This window comes from Chrysemys picta, chromosome 1 (genome assembly GCF_011386835.1).
Source record: "Chrysemys picta bellii isolate R12L10 chromosome 1, ASM1138683v2, whole genome shotgun sequence".
NCBI lineage: Eukaryota > Metazoa > Chordata > Testudines > Emydidae > Chrysemys > Chrysemys picta.
The window spans coordinates 237,126,799-237,151,657 of NC_088791.1; the positions used below are offsets into that span (position 1 = coordinate 237,126,799).

General features: G+C 44.0%; 1 protein-coding gene across 36 annotated transcripts in view; it reads right to left on the minus strand.

Annotated features, from left to right (window-relative positions):
* The window catches only part of REV1 (REV1 DNA directed polymerase), a 100,137-nt gene that overhangs the window by 54,163 nt on the left and 21,115 nt on the right, over positions 1–24,859 (minus strand). For 21 of the 36 annotated variants that reach the window (XM_065580853.1, XM_065580843.1, XM_065580842.1 and 18 more), the window contains 4 exons: positions 20,346–20,514; positions 12,507–12,659; positions 9,776–10,497; positions 7,953–8,060 (listed from right to left, as the gene is read on the minus strand). In XM_065580853.1, the coding sequence (XP_065436925.1) occupies positions 7,953–8,060; positions 9,776–10,497; positions 12,507–12,659; positions 20,346–20,514 (1,152 nt within the window). Of the gene's footprint in view, positions 1–7,952; positions 8,061–9,259; positions 10,498–11,701; positions 11,759–12,506; positions 12,660–16,519; positions 16,606–20,345; positions 20,515–24,859 lie in introns of those variants that run through there. The other 15 variants (XM_065580867.1, XM_065580864.1, XM_065580868.1 and 12 more) reach the window with 7 other exon arrangements.

Consider the following 24,859-nt stretch of genomic DNA (forward strand, 5'->3'; position numbering starts at 1 on the left):
CGTCTTTTCTTCTTCGAGTGCTTGCTCATATCCATTCCATTAGGTGACTCCCAAGCCCAACTTAGGTGGTGGGGTCGGAGTGAGACATTGCTGTGTGCAAAACCGCTGATCCAAAGGCAGCATCGTCCCTGGACTGCTGCACTAGTGCATAGTGTTCTGTAAACGTGTGGACTGACGACCAAACCGCAGCTCTACAAATGTCCTGGATCGGAACTTGCGCCAGGAAAGCCGTCGAGGACGCTTGGGCCCTCGTGGAGTGAGCGGTGAGGTGCGGTGCTGAGACACCTGCCAGGTCATAGCAAGTCCGGATGCAAGACGTAATCCAGGAGGATAGGCGTTGTGAGGAGACCGGTGAGCCTTTCATTCGGTCAGCCACTGCAACGAAGAGTTGCGTCGTCTTTCTAAAGGGCCTTGTGCGGTCAATGTAGAAGGCCAGGGCCCTGCGTACGTCCAGGGAATGCAAACGTTGATCCTGGCGAGAAGCATGTGGTTTAGGGTGAAAAACCGGGAGAAATATATCCTGGTTGATATGAAATGGAGAAACCACCTTAGGGAGAAAGGCAGGATGTAGGCGGAGCTGCACTTTATCCTTATGGAAAACTGTGTAAGGGGGCTCGGATGTAAGCGCCCTGAGTTCAGAAACGCGCCTTGCTGAGGTGATGGCTACGAGGAAGGCTGTCTTCCAGGACAGGTACAGAAGTGAACAGGTGGCCAGTGGCTCGAATGGAGGACCTGTGAGCTTGGAGAGAACCAGGTTGAGGTCCCACGTCGGAACGGGCTGACGTTGTTGTGGGTACATCCGGTCTAAGCCCTTGAGGAATCTAACGACCATCGGGTTAGAGAATACCGAGGACGCGAGTTCCCCTGGATGGAAGGCCGATATAGCGGCCAGGTGAACTCTAATTGAAGATATCGCCAACCCTTGCTGTTTTAGGGAGAGGAGATATTCCAAAATGAGAGGGATAGGTGCGTGCAATGGGGACGTGGCTCGTTGTTCGCACCAACAGGAGAACCGCTTCCACTTGGCCAAGTATGTGGTCCGTGTTGAGGGCTTCCTACTGCTCAGCAGAATCTGTTGGACAGAGTGAGAACACTGTTGCTCTGCCTGGGTGAACCATGGAGCAGCCACGCCGTGAGGTGGAGTGATTGCAGGTCGGGGTGACGCAGCCGGCCGTGGTTCTGCGTGATGAGATCCGGATACAACGGAAGCGGGATCGGTGTCTGAACCGAGAGTTCCAACAGCGTGGTGTACCAATGTTGTCTCGGCCACGCTGGAGCGATCAGAATCACCTGTGCCTGGTCTCTGCGCAATTTGAGCAGTACCTTGTGGACCAGAGGAAACGGAGGGAAGGCATAAAACAGGTGGTCTTTCCAGGGAAGGAGAAACGCATCCGAAAGGGAGCCCGGAGCTCGACCTTGCAGGGAGCAGAACACGTGGCACTTCCTGTTGTCTCGAGATGCAAACAGGTCTATCTGGGGAAACCCCCACTTCTGGAAGACGGAATGTATGATGTCCGGACGGATAGACCACTCGTGCGTTTGAAAGGACCTGCTGAGCCGGTCCGCTAAAGTGTTCTGGACTCCAGGGAGGAACGATGCCGTGAGATGGATTGAGTGGGCGATGCAGAAGTCCCACAGGCGAATGGCCTCTTGGCATAGAATTGACGAACGTGCTCCTCCTTGCTTGTTGATGTAAAACATGGCCGTGGTGTTGTCGGTGAGAACTAACACACAGCGGCCACGTAGGAGATTGAGAAATGCCTGGCACGCCAGGCGCACCGCCATCAGTTCCCGAACATTGATGTGTAGGGCTAGCTGAGGTGCAGTCCACAGGCCCTGGGTATGGTGCTCGTTGAGATGGGCGCCCCAACCCAGAGATGAAGCGTCTGTGACCAGGTGCAGAGAGGGTTGTGGGGCGTGAAACGGCATCCCCTCGCAAACCACATTGTGATCTAGCCACCATGTGAGGGAGGTCAGGACCGAGTTCGGGATTGTGACCACCATATTCAGGCTGTCCCGATGTGGGCGGTATATTGATGACACCCAGGTCTGGAGTGGGCGAAGCCGAAGTCTGGCATGCCTGGTTACGTACGTGCATGAAGCCATGTGACCCAGGAGGGTAAGGCACGACCTCACCGTGGTAGTTGGGAAGGCCTTGAGTCCCTGGATGAGGCTCGTGATGGTGCAAAAGCGATTGTCTGGCAGGATGGCTTGTGCGCGTCTGGAGTCTAGAACCGCACCGATGAATTCTATTCTCTGGGTAGGTTCTAGAGTGGATTTGTCCTTGTTGAGTAGGATACCCAACTTGTTGAATGTGCGCACTATTATGTGGACGTGATCGCGAACTTGTTCCTTGGTGCGACCGCGTACCAGCCAGTCGTCTAGGTACGGGAACACCTGTATCCCTTGCCGACGAAGGTACGCTGCCACGACAGCCATACATTTCGTGAAGACCCGTGGGGCCGAAGATAGTCCGAAGGGAAGGACTGCAAATTGGTAGTGCACCCTGTTTACCACGAATCGGAGGAAGCGTCTGTGAGGCGGGTAAATAGCAATGTGAAAGTATGCGTCTTTCATGTCGAGGGCGGCAAACCAGTCTCCAGGATCGAGGGAAGGGATAATGGCCCCCAGAGAGACCATGCGGAACTTCAACTTTACTACGAATTTGTTGAGTCCGCGCAAGTCCAAGATGGGTCGCAGACCTCCTTTGGACTTGGGGATGAGGAAATAACGGGAATAGAATCCCCTGCCCCTTAAATCCACCGGAACCTCCTCTATAGCCCCCATGGCGAGGAGCGTAGAGACTTCCTGTATAAGAAGTTGCTCGTGAGAAGGGTCCCTGAAGAGGGACGGGGAAGGGGGGGAGGAGGGGGGGATAGAAGAAAACTGGATAGCGTATCCCCTCTCCACCGTGCGGAGGACCCAACGGTCCGAAGTTATAAGGGACCAAGCACGGTGGAAGTGGGAGAGGCGATCCCGAAAGGAGGGGGCTGGATCCTGGGGGATGACTGGGGCGCCGTCCTCGACCGCACCTTCAAAAGTTCTGCCTGGGGCCTGAAGGTGGTCGAGGTGGCCCCTGGTTCTGGCCAGGTTGAGGGCCGGTCCACCTTCTTCTACCACCTCGCCCTCGCCTTCGGGCCGAGTCCTGTCTCTGACGAGGCGGGGGGGGGGTAGAAGCGCTGAGGCTGCGGCCTAAACGGCCTGCGCTGGGGGCCCACAACATGCATCCCCAGGGAGCGCATGATTGTTCTCGAGTCCTTGAGGCTCTGCAGGCGAGAGTCCGTCTTATCCGAGAACAATCCATGACCCTCAAAAGGCAGATCTTGTAGGGTTTGCTGCAGCTCCGGAGGCAAACCCGAAACCTGAAGCCAGGAGATCCTGCGCATAGCGATACCCGAAGCCAGGGTCCTCGCCGCTGAGTCTGCAATGTCCAAGGAGGCCTGCAAGGAGGTCCGAGCCACCTTCTTGCCCTCCTCTACCATGGCTCCAAACTCTTCCCTGGACTCTTGGGGAATCAACTCCTTAAACTTCCCCATAGAGTTCCAGGAGTTGAAATTGTAGCGGCTCAGTAGCGCCTGTTGGTTCGCCGCTCTAAGTTGTAGCCCTCCGGCTGAGTAAACCTTACGGCCAAACAGGTCGAGTCGCTTAGCCTCTTTTGATTTAGGCGCTGCAGCCTGCTGGCCGTGGCGCTCTCGTGCATTCACTGATTCCACCACCAGTGAACACGGTTGGGGGTGGGTATACAAGTACCCATAGTCCTTAGAGGGGACAAAGTATTTTCTTTCCACCCCTCTCGCTGTGGGTGGAATGGAGGCAGGAGTTTGCCATATCGTATCCGCATTCGATTGTATCGTGCGGATCAGAGGTAACGCCACCCTCGATGGGGCATCTGCTCCAAGGATGTTCACGATCGGGTCGTGCACCTCCACTATCTCCTCCGCCTGCAGGTCCATATTACGGGCCATCCTACGCAGGAGATCCTGGTGAGCCCGAAGATCTATCGGAGGGGGACCCGTACATGAAGTGCCCGCCACTGCCTCGTCCGGAGAGGAGGAAGAGGATGCCTCCGGTGGTACCGGATCCAAGGGGGGGTCCTGATCCCCTTGCTCTTGGGCCGGGGCATCACCTGCACTTGGGTCCCTGGTGTCGGGTGGCGTGGACACCGAAGCCTCCATGCCTCCTGGCGGAGGCCGAGAGATGGTGGATTCTGGGGCCCTTCTGACCGAGTGACCCGAGCGAGAGGTCGATGGTATTGGAGCCCCTTGCTCTTGGTGGTACGCCCACGGGGTCCAAAACGACCAGTGAGAAGGTCCATGAGAGTGGTCCTCTGCCATCTCTTGCCAGTGGCCGAAATTTTGTTCCTCGGCGTGCCCTTGAGGGGGGTATGCCGATCTCGACAGGTCCTCCGAGGACCGAGACACCGATCTAGACGGCCATGGCGGTGCCGAGAGAGATGAAACCATCCCGGTGGGCTGCGGTGCCGCACGGTGCCGGTCCGGAGATGATCTATCTCTGTGCGGTGCCGGCGATCGGTGCCGGGATCGCGACCGGTGCCGATGACCTCGTCGGTGCCGGGAGTCGGATCTGGACCTCGACGAGGATCTGGAGTATGCCCGGTGCCGGGAGCGACCCCTCGACGTCGAGCGTCGACCGTAGCGGTGCCGAGAGCTACGTCTCGACGTTGATCGGTGCCGACGATCATATCGGTGCCGAGACGAAGAGCGGTGCCGCGACGAAGATCTTGGCCGCGAGTACGACCGGTGCCGAGACGGTATTCGGTGCCGGGACTGCGAGCGGCGTGGGGACCTGCTTCGGGACCTGGATCGGTGCCGAGGTTCCAGCCCTTGTGATGGCGGGCGCATCAAGGCAGGTTTCCCCCTCGACTGGACCGTGCGAGTCAACGGTGCAGTCGGTGCCGGTGGTTGAGGCGGTGCCGGCTCCGTGAGAGCTATTAAGTCTCTCGCCGCCGCGAAGGTCTCTGGGGTCGACGGGAGGCACTGTATCACCGCCGGCCTGGGGGGAGACGCTATCTGCACCGGACTCAACGGCCTCGGCGCCGGAGTCGACGGTGCCGGAGGCACCTGTTTTCGTTGCTCCACCGGTGGACGCGGCTCTACCCCCGGCACTGGGGGGAGCTGGCGTCTTCGGCACTGATGTCCCCGTCTTATGGGCTTTTTTATGCCCTGGGGATAAGGACCGGCGCCGAGGCACTTGCTGTGTCTGCGGTGCCGACGAGGTCCGGTGCCGGGGAGGCTTGTCTGACGCCACTCGCGTGGTCGTCGCAGCCGGTGCCGCCGGGGCACTGCGCACCGAGGTGCTAGGTGCCGGGGCCTTGCTCGTGGAAGGAGCGTCCGGGCTAAGAGCCGCCTCCATTAGAAGTTGCCTGAGCCGAAAGTCCCGCTCCTTCTTGGTTCTCGGACGGAAGGCCTTACAGATTTTACACTTGTCTGTCTGGTGTGACTCTCCCAGGCACTTCAGACAGGATTCGTGCGGGTCGCTCGTGGGCATAGGCTTAGCGCAGGAGGCGCACAGCTTGAAGCCAGGAGCGTTGGGCATGAGCCCGGCCCCGCGGCCGGGGGAGAAAGGGGGGAGACGACCCCCTTATCCCCTGGACTATTTAGAACAAATTTAAAACTACTTAACTAACTCACAACAAACTCTAAGACTATAACTATAACTACAACTATGATACAACAAGATAAGCTAGGGAAAGTGGAGAACAGCTAAGCAGCGCTCCACAGTTCCAACGACCGTCAGGGGCGGTAAGAAGGAACTGAGGGGGCGCCGGGTCGGCTGGGGTATATATTCAGCGCCATGAAGGCGCCACTCTAGGGGGCTCCACAGCCGACCCGCCGGTGTTGCTAGGGTAAAAATCTTCCGACGATCGTGCACGCGGCGCGCGCACACCTAATGGAATGGATATGAGCAAGCACTCGAAGAAGAAACAATAGTTTAGTTACCTGGTTGCAATCTCATGTCAAAAGGAGAAAAAAAAATAGAGAAATCTTTTGAAACAAATACTAAAAATCCAGCTATGCTAGTTTGTGTATAAAGACTTACCTAAACAGAAGATCCACAGTTTAACTAGACATCTGATATTGTACCAATTTAGTTGAACCATTGCAACCTCTATGCATTGCCATCTTAATCAGTTTACCTTGCCCTTGTCACTTAACTAAAGTAAGCTAATGTAAACCAGGTTTAAACTGGTATAAAACAGTCCACACACAAAGGTGTAACAGTTTAACTAAAATGGTGAAAGACTAGTTAAGCCAGTCATAACTGTATGTTTAGACCAGGTCTAACCTCTGACCATTCTGGCCTAACCTTTCCTCATTTTAATCACCTCTGAACTTTTCCATGCTTGTTGTCTCTTTTGGGCTGATTTTTTTTGGAACACTTCAGCACAAACAGTGCAATCACTTCCATGAACAGGTTTAAAGAACAGAATGTATTTTTTATGTTTGCAAATCTATTTTTAATTTTATTTATTTATTAATAAACAGAAAAATAAATAAATAAAAATGTTAGAAGCTCTAGCCCCTCTCTCCAGAACCTGGAACAGAGATTTGAAATTTGGCAGGGAGATAGCCCTGGTGTCAGAGAGGCACCTGCGTCCCTATGAAAATACATCCAGATCTGGCAGACTTATAAACTTATGAAATTTGCCATTTTCACAGTAGAGCTAACTGGTAAAATCTCTGAACATTCCATCTGCATTGAGCATGCTCCCTTGCCTCAATGTCCCTCTGTATGCACTTTCTCCCAGACTCCATAGCAAAAGGTCTGGACAGGCACTGCAGTAGAATGTCTTTTGGCCTACAGGAAAATGTACTGAGTAGGACCAAGGAGACAATGAGTTCTATTCTTTCCTTTTCCACTTGACAGCCCTTAATGAGCAAAAGGCCACATACTGCTTACCTTAGAAGACAGGCAAGCATAATTCTCACTATTTACAGATGGGGTTAAAAAAAAAACAACAACAACAAAATCACATTTGGTATCCACGCTGCCTTTCAGAATGCTTGTGCCAAATCTGTATGATTATCTGTTCTGTCTGTAACCATGCAACCACTTCTCCTTCCACAGCCAGGACTTAACCCCAGGATTTCTGATTCCCAACATTCCTCTGTTCTCTGGCAAACAGTTGCATAAGACACTGGAAAAGATAACTGCATAGTATTACTACCAGCTACTCCTTTAGTTTATCAGTGATCTGTGCTGTGGATTTACAACTTCTGCATTCCAAGCCGGCTGATGACTCATGCAGGAGAGGTTCAAAACAGTTCCATATGTAATTTCTGTTCTTGAGGTTTAGCCCTCCCACCCAAAAAAGCCTCCCTAGGAAATTACATAGGAAAAAATATGTTAAAAATCCATTAAGGGTTGCAAAATCGGGCACCCATAAATTAGGAAATATCTGAATTCAGGTTGCCTATGCTTGGAGTGACCAGATGCCCCGTTTTTGGGACTTTTTCTTATATAGGCGTCTATTACCTCCCACCCCGTCCCGTTTTTTCACAGTGCTATCTGGTAATCTTACCTGTGCTTAATAATAAATAAATAATAATAAAAGATAAGTCATCCCAACAGGGTTCAGATACAGCCCAGCTTTCTCCCCATTTCTAGTTTTGGAGGGTTATGCACCTCCAGTTTTCACCATTTCACACCTTTGTCTGCTGAGAGTGGGGAAAATATTTTCTTTTTTTTTTCCCTTGGTACTACATGCTGGAAAGGAGGCAATAAGAATTCCACTCTGTTTCTTCCACATGTATCTGTTGCGTATGGAGCACTGAGCAATATGATCTGGCAATATGAGCACTGTTCTCATACCATCAGGCAAAGTTATTAGAAGAAAAGCACTCACCAAATCAACTTTCCTTGTTGTTAGCAAGTGCATTTTCAATATTGTATAAGTGATTTTTGACATTTAAAAATATATGAAAACTGACCTTTGAGATCAGGCCTATTTCGAATACCCACTGATACAAAGAAGCAATCCATATCCATGTGCATTATACAGCGCTGATGCTTGGATGAACTTAAGACAGAAACATTACCTGGTATAAACAAATACAAACAGAAATTTTGAAACCTAATCTACAATTTTTGCAGTACTCATGTTAGTCATCAAGGACTGATATAAGATGTTTCCAAATACAGCAAAGTTATTTTTATAACCTTCTCCACCCAACTATTAAACTGCCTTTAAAGAAAAAATAAAGTTTATACTATTCAATGCACTACAATATAATTGAATGCAATATAACAACATTGTGGAAATGTAGCTATAAGTTTAAAAACACAGTGTAATGTCTACTAAGTGAGGCATCATACCCCATGTTATCCCTTTTATGTTCTCACAATTAACATTCTTCACCTTGTTAAAACAAGTCTGTTTCCAGGAGTTTACTATATATACTAATAATTAAGTCTTAATATTCACCATGCTAAAATTCAATCTGCAATGGAATGCTTCTTCAGTTTTTGATCAAAAGTCAGAGCAGTCATTATCTCTGCACAATCTCTTCTCTGTTCACAGGTGTTGAATGATTTTAAAATCTTTTCTACAATGGGAATTTCAGTCATCAGTGTACCTACACAGGTGCAAACCCTAGCATAGGCAAGCAAAACAGCTATAAGCGGCAATTTACACTGATGCGTCTTACTCCTGCTTGAAGCTGGGATAAGCGCCATCAGATCAATTGTCACTTATAGTAATTTCCCCATGTACCTTATAGAATTTGAACTGGTGCAGTTACACTGGTGGCAAGCCACCAACCACTGAAATTGGAGCAAATCCCAAGTGTGGACAATACCTAACAGTCCATCGTGAAAAAGTATTTCAGATCAAGAAAACTGAATTGCTTCATTTGTCAATTGGCAAAGGAGGAGAAGAAAAACGGTTTTTAAGGCCGTTTTCAAACATTTAATCATTTTATCTCATCTATCATCTGTCTTTTTAGTTTTTTTTTTTTAAAAGTATTGCTCAATATTATACAATTAGGGAAAAGAAAGGAATACATAATGACAGTTTGATAGCTTAAAGAAATAAAAATCTCTACTAGAAGTAATGGTCTGCCTTTCATCCTTCGTTAATTAGGAAGAATAGTTCTGCATGTTCAAGAATATATTGCTAAGATATAAGATGCAAAATAATATTTAGGCTACTACTATACTTAACATATTAATTCTGGTCATCTTGTTCTTTACATGAATGCCTTCAGTATGGCATCTGCATGCACTGCAACACACTTACAGAGCCAATTTTTGTTCTAGATCAGATCAGATGAAGAAAGGTCACAAAGATCCAAGAGCATGCATCAGTCTTGGTAAAAAAATTCTCATTTCGACTATAGATCATTTCCAACTGCTACTCAACTTAGAAATCTTCAGTATGAACTGTAAAAAGTAGCGAGTTAGATTTTCAAAGAAAAATGTAAGAACAAATACCATCCTTTGTTTGTATAGATAAAAGTGTTTATGCTCAAGAACCCAAAATAGCTTGGAAATCTCTGGAAGAATGAATTAATAATTCTACAGAAAAGATTTGTGTTTACAACTGAATTTCATATTAAGTCCCAATTTGCTTTTAAAATTAAAAAATGAAGAAGGCCCTTCAGACTTTCATTTTTCAAAATCACATAAGTAGCTATTTCATATAACCTCACTTTTGAATACAGAAAGCTCACATGTTTAATCTTGATCAGCTGCCTATCATAAGAATGAAGGAATAGAGAACCTTTTTAAGTAAAACTGTCAAACAAGTATCTACCTGTGTCAGCTATCATAAGTGCAGACCTGCCCGCTTTCAATTTTTTTAACTTTTCCCTTCCCGGAAAGACACCATTGTTTTTTCTCTGCAGGGTATTGACAAATTCTGTCAATTCACACTTCCATGTAGATATGTGATGCAGTCTTGAACGAGAGTAAAAGTCAGAAATAAAACTGCAGTCTAAAGGTTTGGACAATGATGAGGGAGTGGCCTTGCTATGAGTCGGTACTGAAGAAGTGCTTTTTGTGCTTAAAGGCCCCTGAACAGTGGAGTGGTGAGCACCATTTATTTTAGTATTACTGTGCAAAGATGAAGATGAGAATGAATTACTTGTAGTCCTATGTGGGTTCTTTAAAAGATCTGTGTTTTTGTTGCTTTCCTGCAACTGCTGCATAGTGCAGTCTCTAAAGTCAATGATGCCTTTTTCAGTCTTCCCCTTCTCCTGCACAGAGCCTGGAGAGAACCTGTTTGCAACTCTGTTGCCAGAGGGCACCACGCAATCCTGTGTCTGTAAGGCACTGGTAGAATTGTGAGTATGTCCATTAAAAATGGCAGTGCTGTCTCTGTGATGCTGAATTCCATTTTGTTTCCTCCCAGGAAAGACCTGCTCCAGCTCCATAAAGCCTAAATCTTCACTTTCTTCTTTCTCTTCCTCATTCCAGCTACTGATTCCATTGGCTTTGATCTCATTTTCAGTCTCGTACTTTTTTATTATGCAATTTCTAGAACAGACAAGAAAATGTCATTTAATAATCTTACAGAAAGCAAAGATACAGTTCATCAAGAAGTAATTTTAAGTATTTACATATACATATACAAAATATATATAATTTAGGGATTCTGAATGCTCACATGCAAACTCCTGGTAGGTTATTAGAGGTAGAAGATTATATGACTTTATTACTAAGTTTGAACTATGATCTTTCACCTCAAAAAGTCAGTATTTTCTGTACACAAACTTTTGCAGATTCGCTATAATATTACTAATATAAGAGTTAAAGATCACTCCCGCATTAATCATGCTCTCTCATTAGTAAGGCAACTTTCTCTGGATTTACAGATATCATATTTGACAATAGATAGTTTGTTGAAATCCATTTGGTTTTCTCCTAGCTAAAACTTGTTCCAGATCTATAAACTCAAAATAGTCACAGCTTTCGGAGATTTGTTTTCTTTAAGCAAAACTGTTTGCATATTATGGATGTATAAAAATAAACAGCAACAGGTACATTAGCTATTTACTTTTACCTTGATACTGTGAAGACAAAACTTCTACCTCAAAGAGCAATACTATAATAATACCAATGAATAAAAGTGCAATTAAAATTAGACTTTAAGAGTTAAGTGGATTCTTGGTCTATAAAAACCTATATACTCCCACAGAAAGCCATTTAAACAAACATTCAAAAAGTGATTGGTAATTAGCTACTTGACATGCAAATAAAACCAGAAAGATAATTAGCTGTGATAACAATTCATCTAAGCTTACTGCAATTATAAACTACATTAAACATATCAACAATATTTTGGAATAACTGTGTGTTTGGGAAGCTGTTGTTTCCCAGTGGCACTGACTTAATAAAGTCATAGTATACAGTAAATTTTAAAATTCAGAATGGTTATGTTAGACATTTATGAAAGTCTGAATATTCTTTTCATCCCCAAATTATTACCAGCGTAATATTAAACTAGGGTTTAGGTTACTATAATATCACCTACAGATGAATGTAAGGAAAAAAGAAATGTTTAGAATGTACATACTGTAGGAGCACTTTCATTTGTCACTAGCTATAGGTCCAATTCCATAATAAACTGAATCCTCCTTGAGAGTTGCTATGCAGGATTAGGTCTACAATCTACTAAAACAAGTATTAACTGACTTTTTGTGTGACATATAGGAATATAAACTACTATTCTGAATCTGACCTGGGGACCATCTAATCCAATATCCTGTCTCAGACTACAGCCAATACCAGATGTGTCAGAGGATTCTGCAAGAGACACCAAAAATGGGCAATTATGGAATAACCTGCCAATAGGGGGAAATTTCTTCCTAACCCCACTCCCTCCCAAATCAGTTAGAGACTAACTTGTACCTACAAGCGTTAGTGTTTATTCCCCCTCCAATTTTATTCTTTATATTTTTAAAATCCTTTAGAATATAATTCGTTTTCCTTATCCATATACATGTCCCCCCTTTGAGTTTTGCTAAATTCTCATATGTAAAAATGTCCACAGGCAAGTTATGCATTGCAACATTTTAAACTTATTTTTTTCAGCTATATTCATTTATACTTGCTCCAAAACCTTTACCAAAAGGAATAATTATCTCAATGTATTATTCTTTTTAAACCAAAGACCTAATTTCAGTATCACTGGTCAGATTCTTTTAATGTGTGCAACACACATTGTTTCCATACAGCTGTGTGCTATACTCATTGTGTCCTACAGTAGAAACATAATGGAAAAGCGTGGTACAGAGGCCAAGGCACTGGACTCAAAAATAGGATATCTGGGTTCTTCCAGTCCCAATTATGGGACCCTAGACAACTTATTTCATATCTCTATGCCTCTGGTTTTCCACCTGTAAAATGTGGATAATGACACTTAACCTCCTTTGTAAAATGCTTTGAGATAAGTGATAAAATGCTATACAAGTATTATCATTTTAAACTGATTATAACTGACCGATCAACAGCTTTGTTGGTATTAACAAACTGGAAACACTTACACCCTGTTGTTGAGCTCTTTAGCTATATTGCTAGGACCTGGCATAGGATCTTCAGGTTTGCATATGGTATTAAAGTTGAGACCTTTCTGAACACTTGACTGCTTTGTGTAAAGCTGATATGGAATGTATGAGAGGAGATGTCCGGCTTTTATGCTGAAACAGAAAAGAAGCAAAAGTTTATCACTCAAGGCTTTCAGAAAAATATGTAATCTAACATTATCTTAGTTATAATAGGCTAATACTTTGATCATTACAATTTGCTGTCTTGCTATACGCGCTTTTCTCTGCAGTCCTTTAAGTGTCCACATATTTCAATTGTGTTATCTGAACCTCTAAAGAGTTGATGTATTGCACCTAACTGGGGAAAAATTGTTTTACATTTTTTAAAATGTAAGAAGTTCAAGCTATGAAATGAGGATAGAGCAAGTAGGATGACAATAAAATTAATACTTTACACACTCTGAACTGCTAACAAGAATTTTAACGATTGTTCAAGAAGTCTAGAAAGTAAGCATATAAGATGTGAAAGTCACATTTTTTTAATTTGAAGTACAGTAACTCCTCACTTAAAGTCGTCCCGGTTAATACTGTTTCGTTGCTGATCAATTAGAGAACATGCTCGTTTAAAGTTGTGCAATGCTCCCTTGTAACGTCGTTTGGCAGCTGCTTGCTTTGTCCACTACTTGCTGAAAGAGCAGCCCGTTGTAGCTAGCTGATGGGGGCTTGGAACAAGGGTGGACCGGCGGCCCCCCTATCAGCTCCCCAATCTCCTAAGTTCCCTGTGCGGCAGCCATCCAGCAGGCTATCAATTGCCGGCAGGTCAGCTGTCCCTCCCTGCACTACCATGTGCTGCTCCTGCCCTCTGCCTTGGAGCTGCTCCCAGGAGCTTCCTGCTTACTGTGTGGGGGGCAGGGGCTAATATCAGGGTGTCCCCCTCCCCCCGTTCACCCCATTTCCATAGAGCAGGGGGGCACGACAGGGCTCAGAACAGAGGAAGGGAGCATGCTGGCAGCAGCGGCTGTCTCAACTTCCTGGTCTACTTAAAAAGGCAATCTACTTAGAGTGGTTCAGCGTACTTAAAGGGGCAATGCGCATCTCTCTCTCTCACACATGCACGCACACAGGGTATGTGTCTCTGTCTGCCACATTGTCTCCCCTCCCTCCATTCATGCTGCCTTATAGAGCAGGAGGCTACATTAACAACAACATGTTAACCCTTGAGAGCTCAGCCGAGTTCTAGTTCATCATTTAGCAGTAAGGCATTCCCTGGGAAATATCCCACCCTCTGACTTCCCGACCTCAACCAAGCTTCACAATCATTGCTGTGTAAAGTTTTAAACAATTTAATACTGATACTGTGAAAAAAATTTCCCTGGAACCTAACCCCCCTATTTACATTAATTCTTATGGAGAAATTGGATTCGCTTAACATCATTTCACTTAAAGTCGCATTTTTCAGGAAAATAACTATAACATTAAGCGAGGAGTTACTGTACAATAGACCAAAATTAAGCACACTTACTACAATAACTGCTATACAAGTATAGCCAAAAAATTTCAACTAATATTCATTCAGCAGATTTGATCACAAAAAGAAAGTAGCTTTAAAAGGAGTCAGTACTTTATTGGTCTGATGGACATCAATACTTCATTTCCAAATCCTGGACTTTAAGTACTCCATATTCACAATATAATAGAAATGTAATCAACTAATTGTCTCAGATCAGTGATGTGCTGGAAAATCCATTTAACTCTGAACACTGTAATAGACAGATGCACTCACTCCAGAAGAAAAAAAAAAAATCAGAGAGATGGGAATTTCACTAGGATCTGATTCACCTTTAAAAAGTTCCCTCAGCTTCTGGAATTCTACAGGCTCAACTGTCCCCTCCTGTGATGGAATACACTGGCAGGGAAGAGAAGAAAGCCTCCAGAGGTTCTTCTCATGAAGATTTGTCATTCATCATTCCAATTCCATGCTTCTGGTATGCCCTGTCTCTACCCACCAGACCTGCACTGTTAGGCCTTGGAGAAGCTGGCAGCTTCCTCAGGAGCCCTTCTCCTTTAAAGTGGGATCCTGACAACAACAAAAACCCACCCAGAATGAGATTTTAATCTTTCCTTCCTGATCTCTGTTCGTGGTGGAGGAGATGATAGGTTCCCTTCCTAGCCACTACCCCTTCCCCTGACCACAGGCAGATCTCCATACTGCACTCTGGAACAGAGGTGTTGCTGATGTGGAAGTCCTTTTTACCCCAAGGAAGGGTGAGATACATATGAGAATCAAATAATCAGACTAGATTCAAAGCTTTTACGAGAGGAGACACAGAGAGAGATGATTTATCAAAAACATTTATTAACACCTCAATACTTTTTTCTCCATGATATATTTCCTAACTAGCTTAGACCTGTACTTTATTAAGGGACTTAGCAGGGGAAAAAGCCTCTATTGGCTGTCATGTTACAATTAGGGAAGAATGTAGAGGGAGATCATGTTACCCAATTAGAGAAACAAACTAGTTAGCATTTTGAGAGAGAACTGGGAAGGTTTCTAGGGAAAGGTGTAATCAAAACAGCTACAATAGAGAAAGTCCCCAAAACAGATGAATTAAGTACATTTTGATACATTTATACAACTTAAATGATATTCCTTTATGAATACTGCGAATTAAATGACATTTCAAACCTTTCAGGTATAAAAAATGTTGGTGTAGCAACCAAGCATTTATACTCCTGAAGTATGAAAATTTTTTCATATCATCACATGAACTTGACTAACCCAAAGTGACAGTCACAAAATTATCCTGTCAACTTTGAATACAAACACAGTACTTAATACTGGTATTTTCTAGGCTGAGATTTTAGCCGTTGGTGTAGCTGCATCGGTCACAAACCTACAATAGACACTGTCTGCACTGCGATAGCTCACCCCAATTTCAAGCTGTATTACACTGCATCAACAGCTAAAATCCCAGTGTAGACAAGGCCCCAGTGGGTATGTCTAGACTGGCATAAGTCTCAGAGCCCTTGTCTACAGACCTGGTCTCATACTACTGCGGTAAAAACAGCTGCATAGATGTTTGGGGTTGGGCTGAAGCCCAAAGGTATGCACAGCTGTTTTTAAAGCCCTAATGCAAGCCCAAGTCTATAGACCCAGGACCTGAAATTCTCTGCCACAAGTTTTAAAATGCAGTCTAGACATGCCAATGACCTCCTGGAATAATGAATTCCATAGGCTGATTATATGCTTCATAAAACAGTATTTCCTTTTATTATTTGCAAATCAAACTTATAAAATTGCCATGAAAATGTATTGGCCTAGGGACAACAACATCTATTATCCCACCCTTTACTACTGGGGGAAAAAAATGTCCTTTTATTCACTCATTGGAGGGTGGGGGGGTGGAGAACCCTAGCTAGCTCTGGGGAAGAGGAGCAGAATGTTTAGAATAGCCTCACAAAAGACTTCCCTTTTATTTCCAGTTTTTCCTCCTTCTTGTATTATTGAATGAGATTTTTAAAAAACCTAGGACACGTTGTCAATTTCCACTGTGTTCTTAGTAATACTGCAATTCCTCTCTAATTTTTACAATCTATTTTCATATTTAAAACCACTAACCATTTTTGTATCACCATATTCAGGACCTTTAAAACCTCTGCGCTCTCTCTCTAGATAGATAGATAGAGCAGAGGTTTTAAATGTCCTGAACTCTATCTTTCCTTTGAGATGTCCTCCAGTTTTTCAGATGATGTACCATTATTTTGTAAAACAAAATTTGTATTATAATACAACATCCATTTTAATGTGCTGAAACATCCTGTTTCCTTCAATTGCTGAGGTGTTTTGATAATTTCAGCTCGTGTATTGCTTTACATTTATACCTGATATATTTCATCCGCAATGATGCTCCTCAATTCCTGTGTGTTAAAATCTACCTAGAAATGACTCACAACCCCCTGAAGATTTTACTAATCTAAACAATTAAGTTATCAAACTTCAGTTTTCTACTTACTTTCTCTGCCAATTAAGATTCTGATCTTTCAAGCTGCTGCATTCTCATTTCACACTGGAGTCACTAGGTGCCTCAAAGGATCAAGCCTTAATATATTAACAGTATCAACACTTAATTTCAACCTACTATTAACTGGTCTTTACTAAAAAGAACTGTTCACGTTGACTTTTTTTTTTTTTAAACACACAACTTAACCAATTTTTAATCTTGTCATAATATTTCCTTTATCCGTCATTATTTTCTAATTGTTTCTTATGAGAAGTCTTATTAAAAGCGGTTGAAAAGCCAAGTATATTATGTCCTTCCAGTCAGTATTTTCCATGTTATTACGTTTTTCAAAGAACTAATACGTTGGAGAGAGACAATGTCCCTTAAAGAACTTGAATTGCTTTGACTGTACCAGTTTATATTTATTCTAGTATTTTACTTTATGCTTAATTACAAAATAGGAGCAGAGGTTCCCCCTGGAAATTAGGGGAGTCTCACGAGACTAATTTCTGGAATCTCCTGGCAACTTTTTTTTTTTTTTTTTTAAAAGACATGTATCATGTTGGCAAATTTCCAGTCTTTAAAAAGATGTGGTTAGATCTCTCTTCTTAGGTATCTTCACTATTTCCCTTAGAACGATCAGATTGAATTAGGTTTAGGGTTAATTCTGCTTACGTCAGAACTTGAAAGCTTTGATCCAAACTGTCAGAGAACTCTCACTGATATGTAGAGTTGAAGCCCAGAAGGGACTATTAGATTACCCTGCCTGACTTGTATATCAAAGGCCATTAAACTTCATCCAGTTACTCCTGTATTGAGCCTCGTTACTTGTTTGACTAAAGCATACTTTCTAGAAAGGCATTCTGTCTTGAAGATAGCAAGAGGTGGAAATGGTACTTTATCCCACTGGTTAATCACCCTCACTGTTCCAAATTAATGACTTATTTCTAATTTGAATTTATCTGTCTTTACCTTCTAGCCAATAGTTCTTGTTATGACTTTCTCCGCTCTCAGATTAAAGAGCACTCCTGTACCCAGTATTTTCTCCCCCATGAAGGTGTCTATACATTAATCAAGTCATCTCTCAATCTTTTTGACAAAATAAACAGATTGAGCTCCTTCTCCAGCCCTTGAATAATTTGTGTGGCTCTTTTCTGCATCTTCTCCGATTTTTCAACATACTTTTAAAAATATAGACACCAGAAATAGGGGAGGAGAGGGAAGGGAAGGAACAGGCCTGTTGGTCTACTAGCCAGAAAATCTCCTGTTAACCAGTTGCCTCCCATCATCCTGTTGAGGGGGAGTCCTGAATCTGTAGTCCTCCCAAGAAGTGAGAACTTCTTGCATAAAACAGGAACTACACAGGACTGAGCTCCCTTCCAGTTGGCATAACATCCATGGGATTGGGGCTATCCTCCTAATAGCTAAAGGAAGGCAGAAACAAGGAGGGGGGAGGGGGCAAGTAAGCAGAAATAACGAAGCTGGAAGAAGGCGTAGGGCAATAAAGCAAAATTGGAGCATTTGGCTGTCCCTTCCACTTTCATCCACTGCACTGCCTGTTCCTCCCTGACTCCCAAGCTAGGGGATAAATAGGGAGTGAGGAACCCCTTCCCTACTTTGCATGGGGCCCAAGGAACATCAAAAGATATAGGGGACACAGGGTTGGGGTTCTTCACTCCCAAGGACTACCTCCTCCATCTTTGAACCCTGACAAGCTTTAATGGGCACTTCAGTGTTCAACAAGCCTACTAGGCTTGTCAGCCCAAATGAGCCTGACACACCATCGGACAGGCAGCAGTTGGTTAAAAAAACCTACTAAGGCTCATGGGTGGCATGTCAGGGTGAGGGAACTTTCACTCCTTATGAGTAAGGCTGCGAGTCTTTCACAGAAATCATGGATTCTGTGACTTTCCAGGACCTCCGTGACTTCCGCAGCTGCAGTGGCTGGTGTGGCTGACCCCAGAACCACCCGAGCAGCTGGGGCAGTCCTGGGGCCAGCCATACCAGCTGCTGCGCCGGCAGCCCCAGGCAACTGGTCCCAAGCGCTGCCCCGGAGCAGCGGTGGCAGGGCCCCGAGCCAGAGCCCCCTAAGCAACAAAGACGGGGCCTCGGGCTGCCCCCTCCCCCAGGAGCAGCAGCAATCGCTGGAGCACTCTCCCACCCAGCACCAGTGTCTGCTGGAGCACACCTCCCCGTCCCAAGCACCTAAGATTTAGTTAGGGGTATTTTTAGTAGAAGTGTAAAGGCTATATTTAGTGGCAACTCAACATGTTTTAATTATTATCAACCAATGACAATCAACCTTTAAGAACTAAAGTACCAATACAAAACATGATTGACATTGATTACTTAAAGTTTCCTGCTTGATGATTTAAATCATGATTAAAATTGGTGATTTATATCAATCCACACTGGCAATTAAAATGAAAAAATAGTATTTCTGCTTATTCAAGTCTACGTACCCTGACAGATTATTAAGAACAATCAGATATTTTATGTAAGGTAAACTGTTTTTCATTTATTTAATGGTGGCTAACGGAGATTACTCTTAGACAATATCTGACGATAGCCAAACAAAAAAGGACTAGCTCACACACTCAAGTTACACCATATTCATAAGTCTTACATGACAGATTAAAACGCAAGATATCTATACCATGCGGAGAAAGAGAAAAAGAATAGCAGAATTAATATATCACTCCATCAAAATTGTTCTGCTCTCCTTGGCACTGGTGAGGACTCAAGTGGAGGGCTGTGTCCAGTTTTGGGTGCCATGCTTCAAGAAAGAAGTGCATAAGTTGGAGAGAACCCAGAGGAGAGCAGCTAAAATGATAAAAGATTTAGAAAACATGACCTATGAGAAAAGGTTAAAATACTGGGTAAATTTAGTCCTGAGAAAAGACGACTGAGGAGAAAATATGGTAACAGTCTCTAAATACATTAAAGGCTGTAATAAAGATAATTATGATCAGATGTTCACCACATCTACCAAAGGCAGGACAAGAAGTAATCGGCTTTATCTGTGTTAAGGGTGATTTAGGTTCAATATTAGGAAAATCCTACTAACTATACAGTTAAGTACTGGAATAGGTTACAAAGGGAGATTGTGGAATCCCCATCATTGCAGGTTTTTAAGAACAGGGTAGAGAAACAGCTGTCAGGGATGGTCTAGCACAGGGGTAGGCAACTTATGACATGTATGCCAAAGGCGGCACGTGAGCTGATTTTCAGTGGCACTCACACTGCCCGGGTCCTGGCCACCAGTCCGGGGGGCTCTGCATTTTAATTTAATTTTAAGTGAAGCTACTTAAACATTTTAAAAACCTTATTTACTTTACATACAACAATAGTTTAGTTATATATTACAGACTTCTAGAAAGAGATCTTCTAAAAATGTTAAAATGTATTACTGGCACACGAAACCTTAAATTAGAGTGAAGAAATGAAGACTTGGCACACCACTTCTGAAAGGTTGCCGACCCCTGGTCTAGGTATAGTTGGTCCTGCCCCTGTATGAGGGGAATGGACTAGATGGCCTCTCGAAGCCCCCTCAAGATCTACTTTTCTATGTTTTGAGGCCATCATGCAAATATGCAAGATTGTTTTTTCAGAAATTGCCATTTTTCTAGTGAGTGGTCTGATAAACTAAGAAAAACAAATTGGATTGTAATAAAAATACAATACTCCATTAAAAATAAAACCATAAATCTATCCTAATACAACCATTCAGAATGTAGTTTTTCTAGACATTTTCTTTTTTTAAAGGGAGAAGCCTGCTCCCATTGAAATGTACCAAATGCAAAACTAAACAGTCAGATCACCATCCTTCTAATTTTACCTTTCTACGATCCATTCTGGTCGAACCACCTTTTCCCCTTTCAGTTCTTTTATTTTGGCATTTGGAAGATTTGTGGCAATGATGTGCGTTGTTTTGGATCTGGAATAGTACACATGGTATTGGCCACCATGCAACATCATTAACCTCCTTAATTCATCAGCTGAAGGATCTGTAAAATTAACAAAAATCTAACTGTACAAGTAGTATTCCCGCATTTTTTGTCCCTGAGAACACTTATGGAATCACAGAAATTCAGAAATCTAAAACCATGGTTGATTAAAATGCAGAGCAACTTTTTTCTGAAAACCCAGTAATTACTTAGGAGACTTAAGTCATTTATTCAAAATACAAGTAAACAAAGCCACAGAAGTTTAGGCAAATTGTCATTTCTCAAAAGACTGCTTCAAAAACAAAGATTTCATAATCAGGTTCATTTAAAAATGTTAAACAAGACCCATTTTACATAAGCATCAACACACAACAAAATCAGAGAATTTCCTCCACATCTTTTGATTGGTATTTTCCCACATGCAATGAATGAAATGCTGTATATGGCCTTGATAGAAAGCAGTTTATTCCTAGGAAGTAAGAAAAATTACTTCTTATAACTCTTTTTTGATATTATCACAGAATTCCTACTTTTGAGATTCCAGCTCAGGTGGAAAACTCTCTCAAGCTCTTCAGCTTTTGGCTCTCTGAAATTATTAGTAGTTGAGGAAAAGCCCTCTCTTTGCTTACAAGCACTGACCAACTGCCAATACGTCAGCTCCAGTTAGAACCTGCCCAGTTAATTCCTGAATTATATAGAAAGCAAGGAATTCCGTAAAAACCAATCATAAAAACAACATTTCAGAAATTAAAAGTAAAATTAATTAATGGTGTTAATTTTGCAAATGAATTTTAGTTCTGCTGTTTCTCTTTGAAGTCTGTTTCTGAAGTTTTTTTGTTCAATGATAGTGACTTAAATCTGTAACAGACCATTAACACCATTAATCTGGGCTTGAATAGGGACTGGGAGTGGCTGGCTCATTACAGAAGCAGCTTTTCCTCTCCTAGAATTGACACCTCCTCATCCATTATTGGGAGTGGACTACATCCACCCTGATTGAATTGGCCTGTCAACACTGCTTCTCCACTTGCGAAGTAACTCCCTGCTCTCCATGTGTCAGTATATAATGCCTGCATCTGTAACTTTCACTCTATGCATCCGAAGAACTGAGGTTTTTACCCACGAAAGCTTGTGCCCAAATAAATCTGTTAGTCTTTAAGATGCCACCAAACTCCTTGTTATTTCCCCTTTAAGTAGCTGACCCCAGGCTTAAGTACACTGCCCTGTTAATTAAGTCAGCTTGCTGAGATCTCCTGAGACAACAGCTACTGTCTAGAAGCTCCCTCCATAGTGTGTCTCCCCTCCCCCCGCTCTATGGAAGATGGGGTAAGCAGGGTGCAGGAGCAGGGGGGAGGGGGAGACACCCTGACATTAGCCCTCCTCTTCCCCCCTCCCCCCGTACAGCAAGCAGAAGTCTCTGGGAGCAGCTCCAAGGTAGAGGGCAGGAGCAGCACATGGCAGTGGAGGGGAGGGACACAGCTGAACTGCAGGCAGCTGCTGCACAGGGAACTTAGGGGAGTGGGGAGCTGATAGGGAGGGCTGCTGGTGCACCCTGGTTCCAACCACCCACCAGCTAGCTGCAACGGGCTGCTCTTCCTGCAAGCAGTGGACAAAACAGGCGCCTGCCAAATGACATTAGAAGGGAGCATTTCACAACTTTAAACGAGCATGTTCCCTAATTGATCAGCAACTTAACATCGAAACGTTAACCGGGACGACTTTAAGTGAGGAGTTACTGTACACTCCTCTCCATGGACCACCACCTTGTAGTGGTGGAGAGGCTTGCGTGTCTCAATGACCCCGAAAGCAATGCTGCCTGGAGTCATGTATTCCCTTAGGGCTACCCATGGCAGAATGATCAAGGGCTAGATTCCAGACAACAGCAGAGCAGACGGAAGATAACTGCACAATGGAGGTGAAACTGTTGTGTAATGTTACAATGGCTGTGAAGGTGGATGAAGGCTGCAGCAAATAGAGGATCTCCCATCATCATGGTGCCCAGGCCATTGGTTTCAAGTCCTCTACCTGTCAAGGATAGTGTGGTGACTGTTGTGCACCAGTCTCCCCACTTTAAAAGAAGTCCCGCACAGGCATCTTCCAGTTTTAGGGAAAAATAACACTGCACAAGTCAAAAGTCCGGTGGCGATCAGCGACGGGAACAGGGCAGTGAAATCCGGAAGTTCCTAGTTACAGACCGACACACAGGCAGCGGGTGTGTGATACACAGTCGCCTTGCTCGAGGCAGGTCAAGCATCTTGTTGTCGTTGAGCAATCCTTTTTAGGATCCACTCTGCTCACCCCACCTGGGGTGAGGGTTATAAAAGGTACCCTAAAAATAGTCTTGCCTCTGTTTTCCCTGGCTGGATAGCCACATCCAGCAGGATCACCACCTCAGCGGTCGAAAATGTAAGAAACTATTCAACTTTGGAACTTGGAACATACGTACCCTGATGGACAACTCAAACAGCGACCGACTAGAGCGACGTACAGCCATTAGTGCTCGTGAATTGAGTCGGTTTAACATCGATATTGCTGCTTTGTCCGAAACTAGAAGAGATGATGAAGGACAGGTGAGGGAGGAGAAAGGAAGATACACCTATTTCTGGAAGGGAAAAATCTATAGATGAACCCCGATTGCATGGAGTGGGCTTTGGTATAAAGAACAAGCTCATAAGGTGCCTCTATGAGGTACCTGTTGGCATCAACAAGCGGTTTATGACACTCCAATTGAGGCTCACCAAAAATGAACAGGCAACTATTGTGAGCGCCTATGCACCGACACTGGATGCTGATGAGAATGTAAAAGAAGATTATTATTCTCAGCTGGAAACCATTTTATTGGAGACCCCTACAGAAGACAAGATCATCCTTCTGGGGGATTTCAATGCATGTGTGGGACGAGACTCAGACCTGTGGAAGGCATCAATTGGGAAAGAAGGGAGTTGGCAAAAGAAATTCAAATGGAATTCTGCTCCTGACCAAGTGTGCTGAACATGAACTTATTGTTACGAACACTCTCTTCTGACAAAAGGAAAAGTTCAAAACATCTTGGAGACACTCACGGTCAAAGCACTGGCATCTCCTCGACTACGTTTATAGTTCATACCCAAGATCGTAGTGACGTACTTCTCACAAGAGCAATGACAAGAGCTGATGACTGTTGGACTGATCATCGCCTCATTCAATCCACAATGAAAATTAAGATCACTCCCAAATGGAGTCTGCAAAAGAAGGACAGGCACAAGTTGAAGATTTGAAGGACCCTATTAAGCATGACCACTTCCAAGCAGTCTTAGAAGAAAAGCTCCCATCAGAGTTTCCGGAAGAAACTGAGGAACACTGGAGCCAGTTGAGTAATCACCAATGCCTGTGAGGAGACCATAGGCTACCAAACCAGAAAACATCAGGACTGGTTTGATGAGAATGATGCTGAAATTGAGCAACTCATTAATGAGAAGAGAATGGTATTTCGTGTTTGGCAGAATGACAAATTGTAATATAAAGAGAAAAGCCCATGCCAAGGTGAGGGCGGAAGTCCAAGGTAAAACCAGAGAACTCAAGAACAAATGGTGGACTGAGAAAGCACAAGAACTCCAACATCTCGCAGACCACAATACATGTGGTTTCTTTAATGCCACCAAGGCTGTTTATGGACCAAATTGTCATGGTATGAATTCTCTTCGCTTTAAGGATGGAACCACACTTCTGAAGGACAACAAAGCCATCAATTCTCGCTGGAAAGAACATTTTGACGATCTCCTTAACCGTAATTCTATGATTGCAGATGAAGTCCTTGAGCAAATCCCACAACAGCCATTTAGGGATGAGCTCGGAGACCCTCCTAATTTGTACGAGGTACACAATGCCACCAAGCAGATGAAGAACAACAAGGCAGCAGGTCTAGATGGGATCCCCATTGAAATCTTTGAAGACAGTGGACCAGAGCTAATTCGGCAGCTTTACAGGCTTATTCTTAAAATCTGGATAAAGGAGGAGATACCCAGTGAAATGATGGTCACCCTCTTCAAGAAAGGGGATAAAGCGGATAGTGAAAATTATCGTGGTATCTTCCTCCTAGCCATTGCGGGCAAAGTTCTGGCGCAGATCTTTGCAACTTGCCTTCTGCCCGTCAGAAGAAATTTTACCGGAGTCACAGAGCAGTTTCCAACCACGTCATGGAACTGTGGATATGATCGTCACAGCACGGCAGCTGCAAGAAAAGTGTCGGGAGCAAAACCAACCACTGTACATGACTTTTATTGATTTAACTAAAGCCTTTGATTCAGTGAATCGCCATGCCCTTTGGACTGTACTTTCTAAGATTGATGTATTTATCAGGACATCCAATGTCCTAAAATTGCTTCATGATAATATAAAAGTGACTGTTCTGAGCAGCACTGGCTCC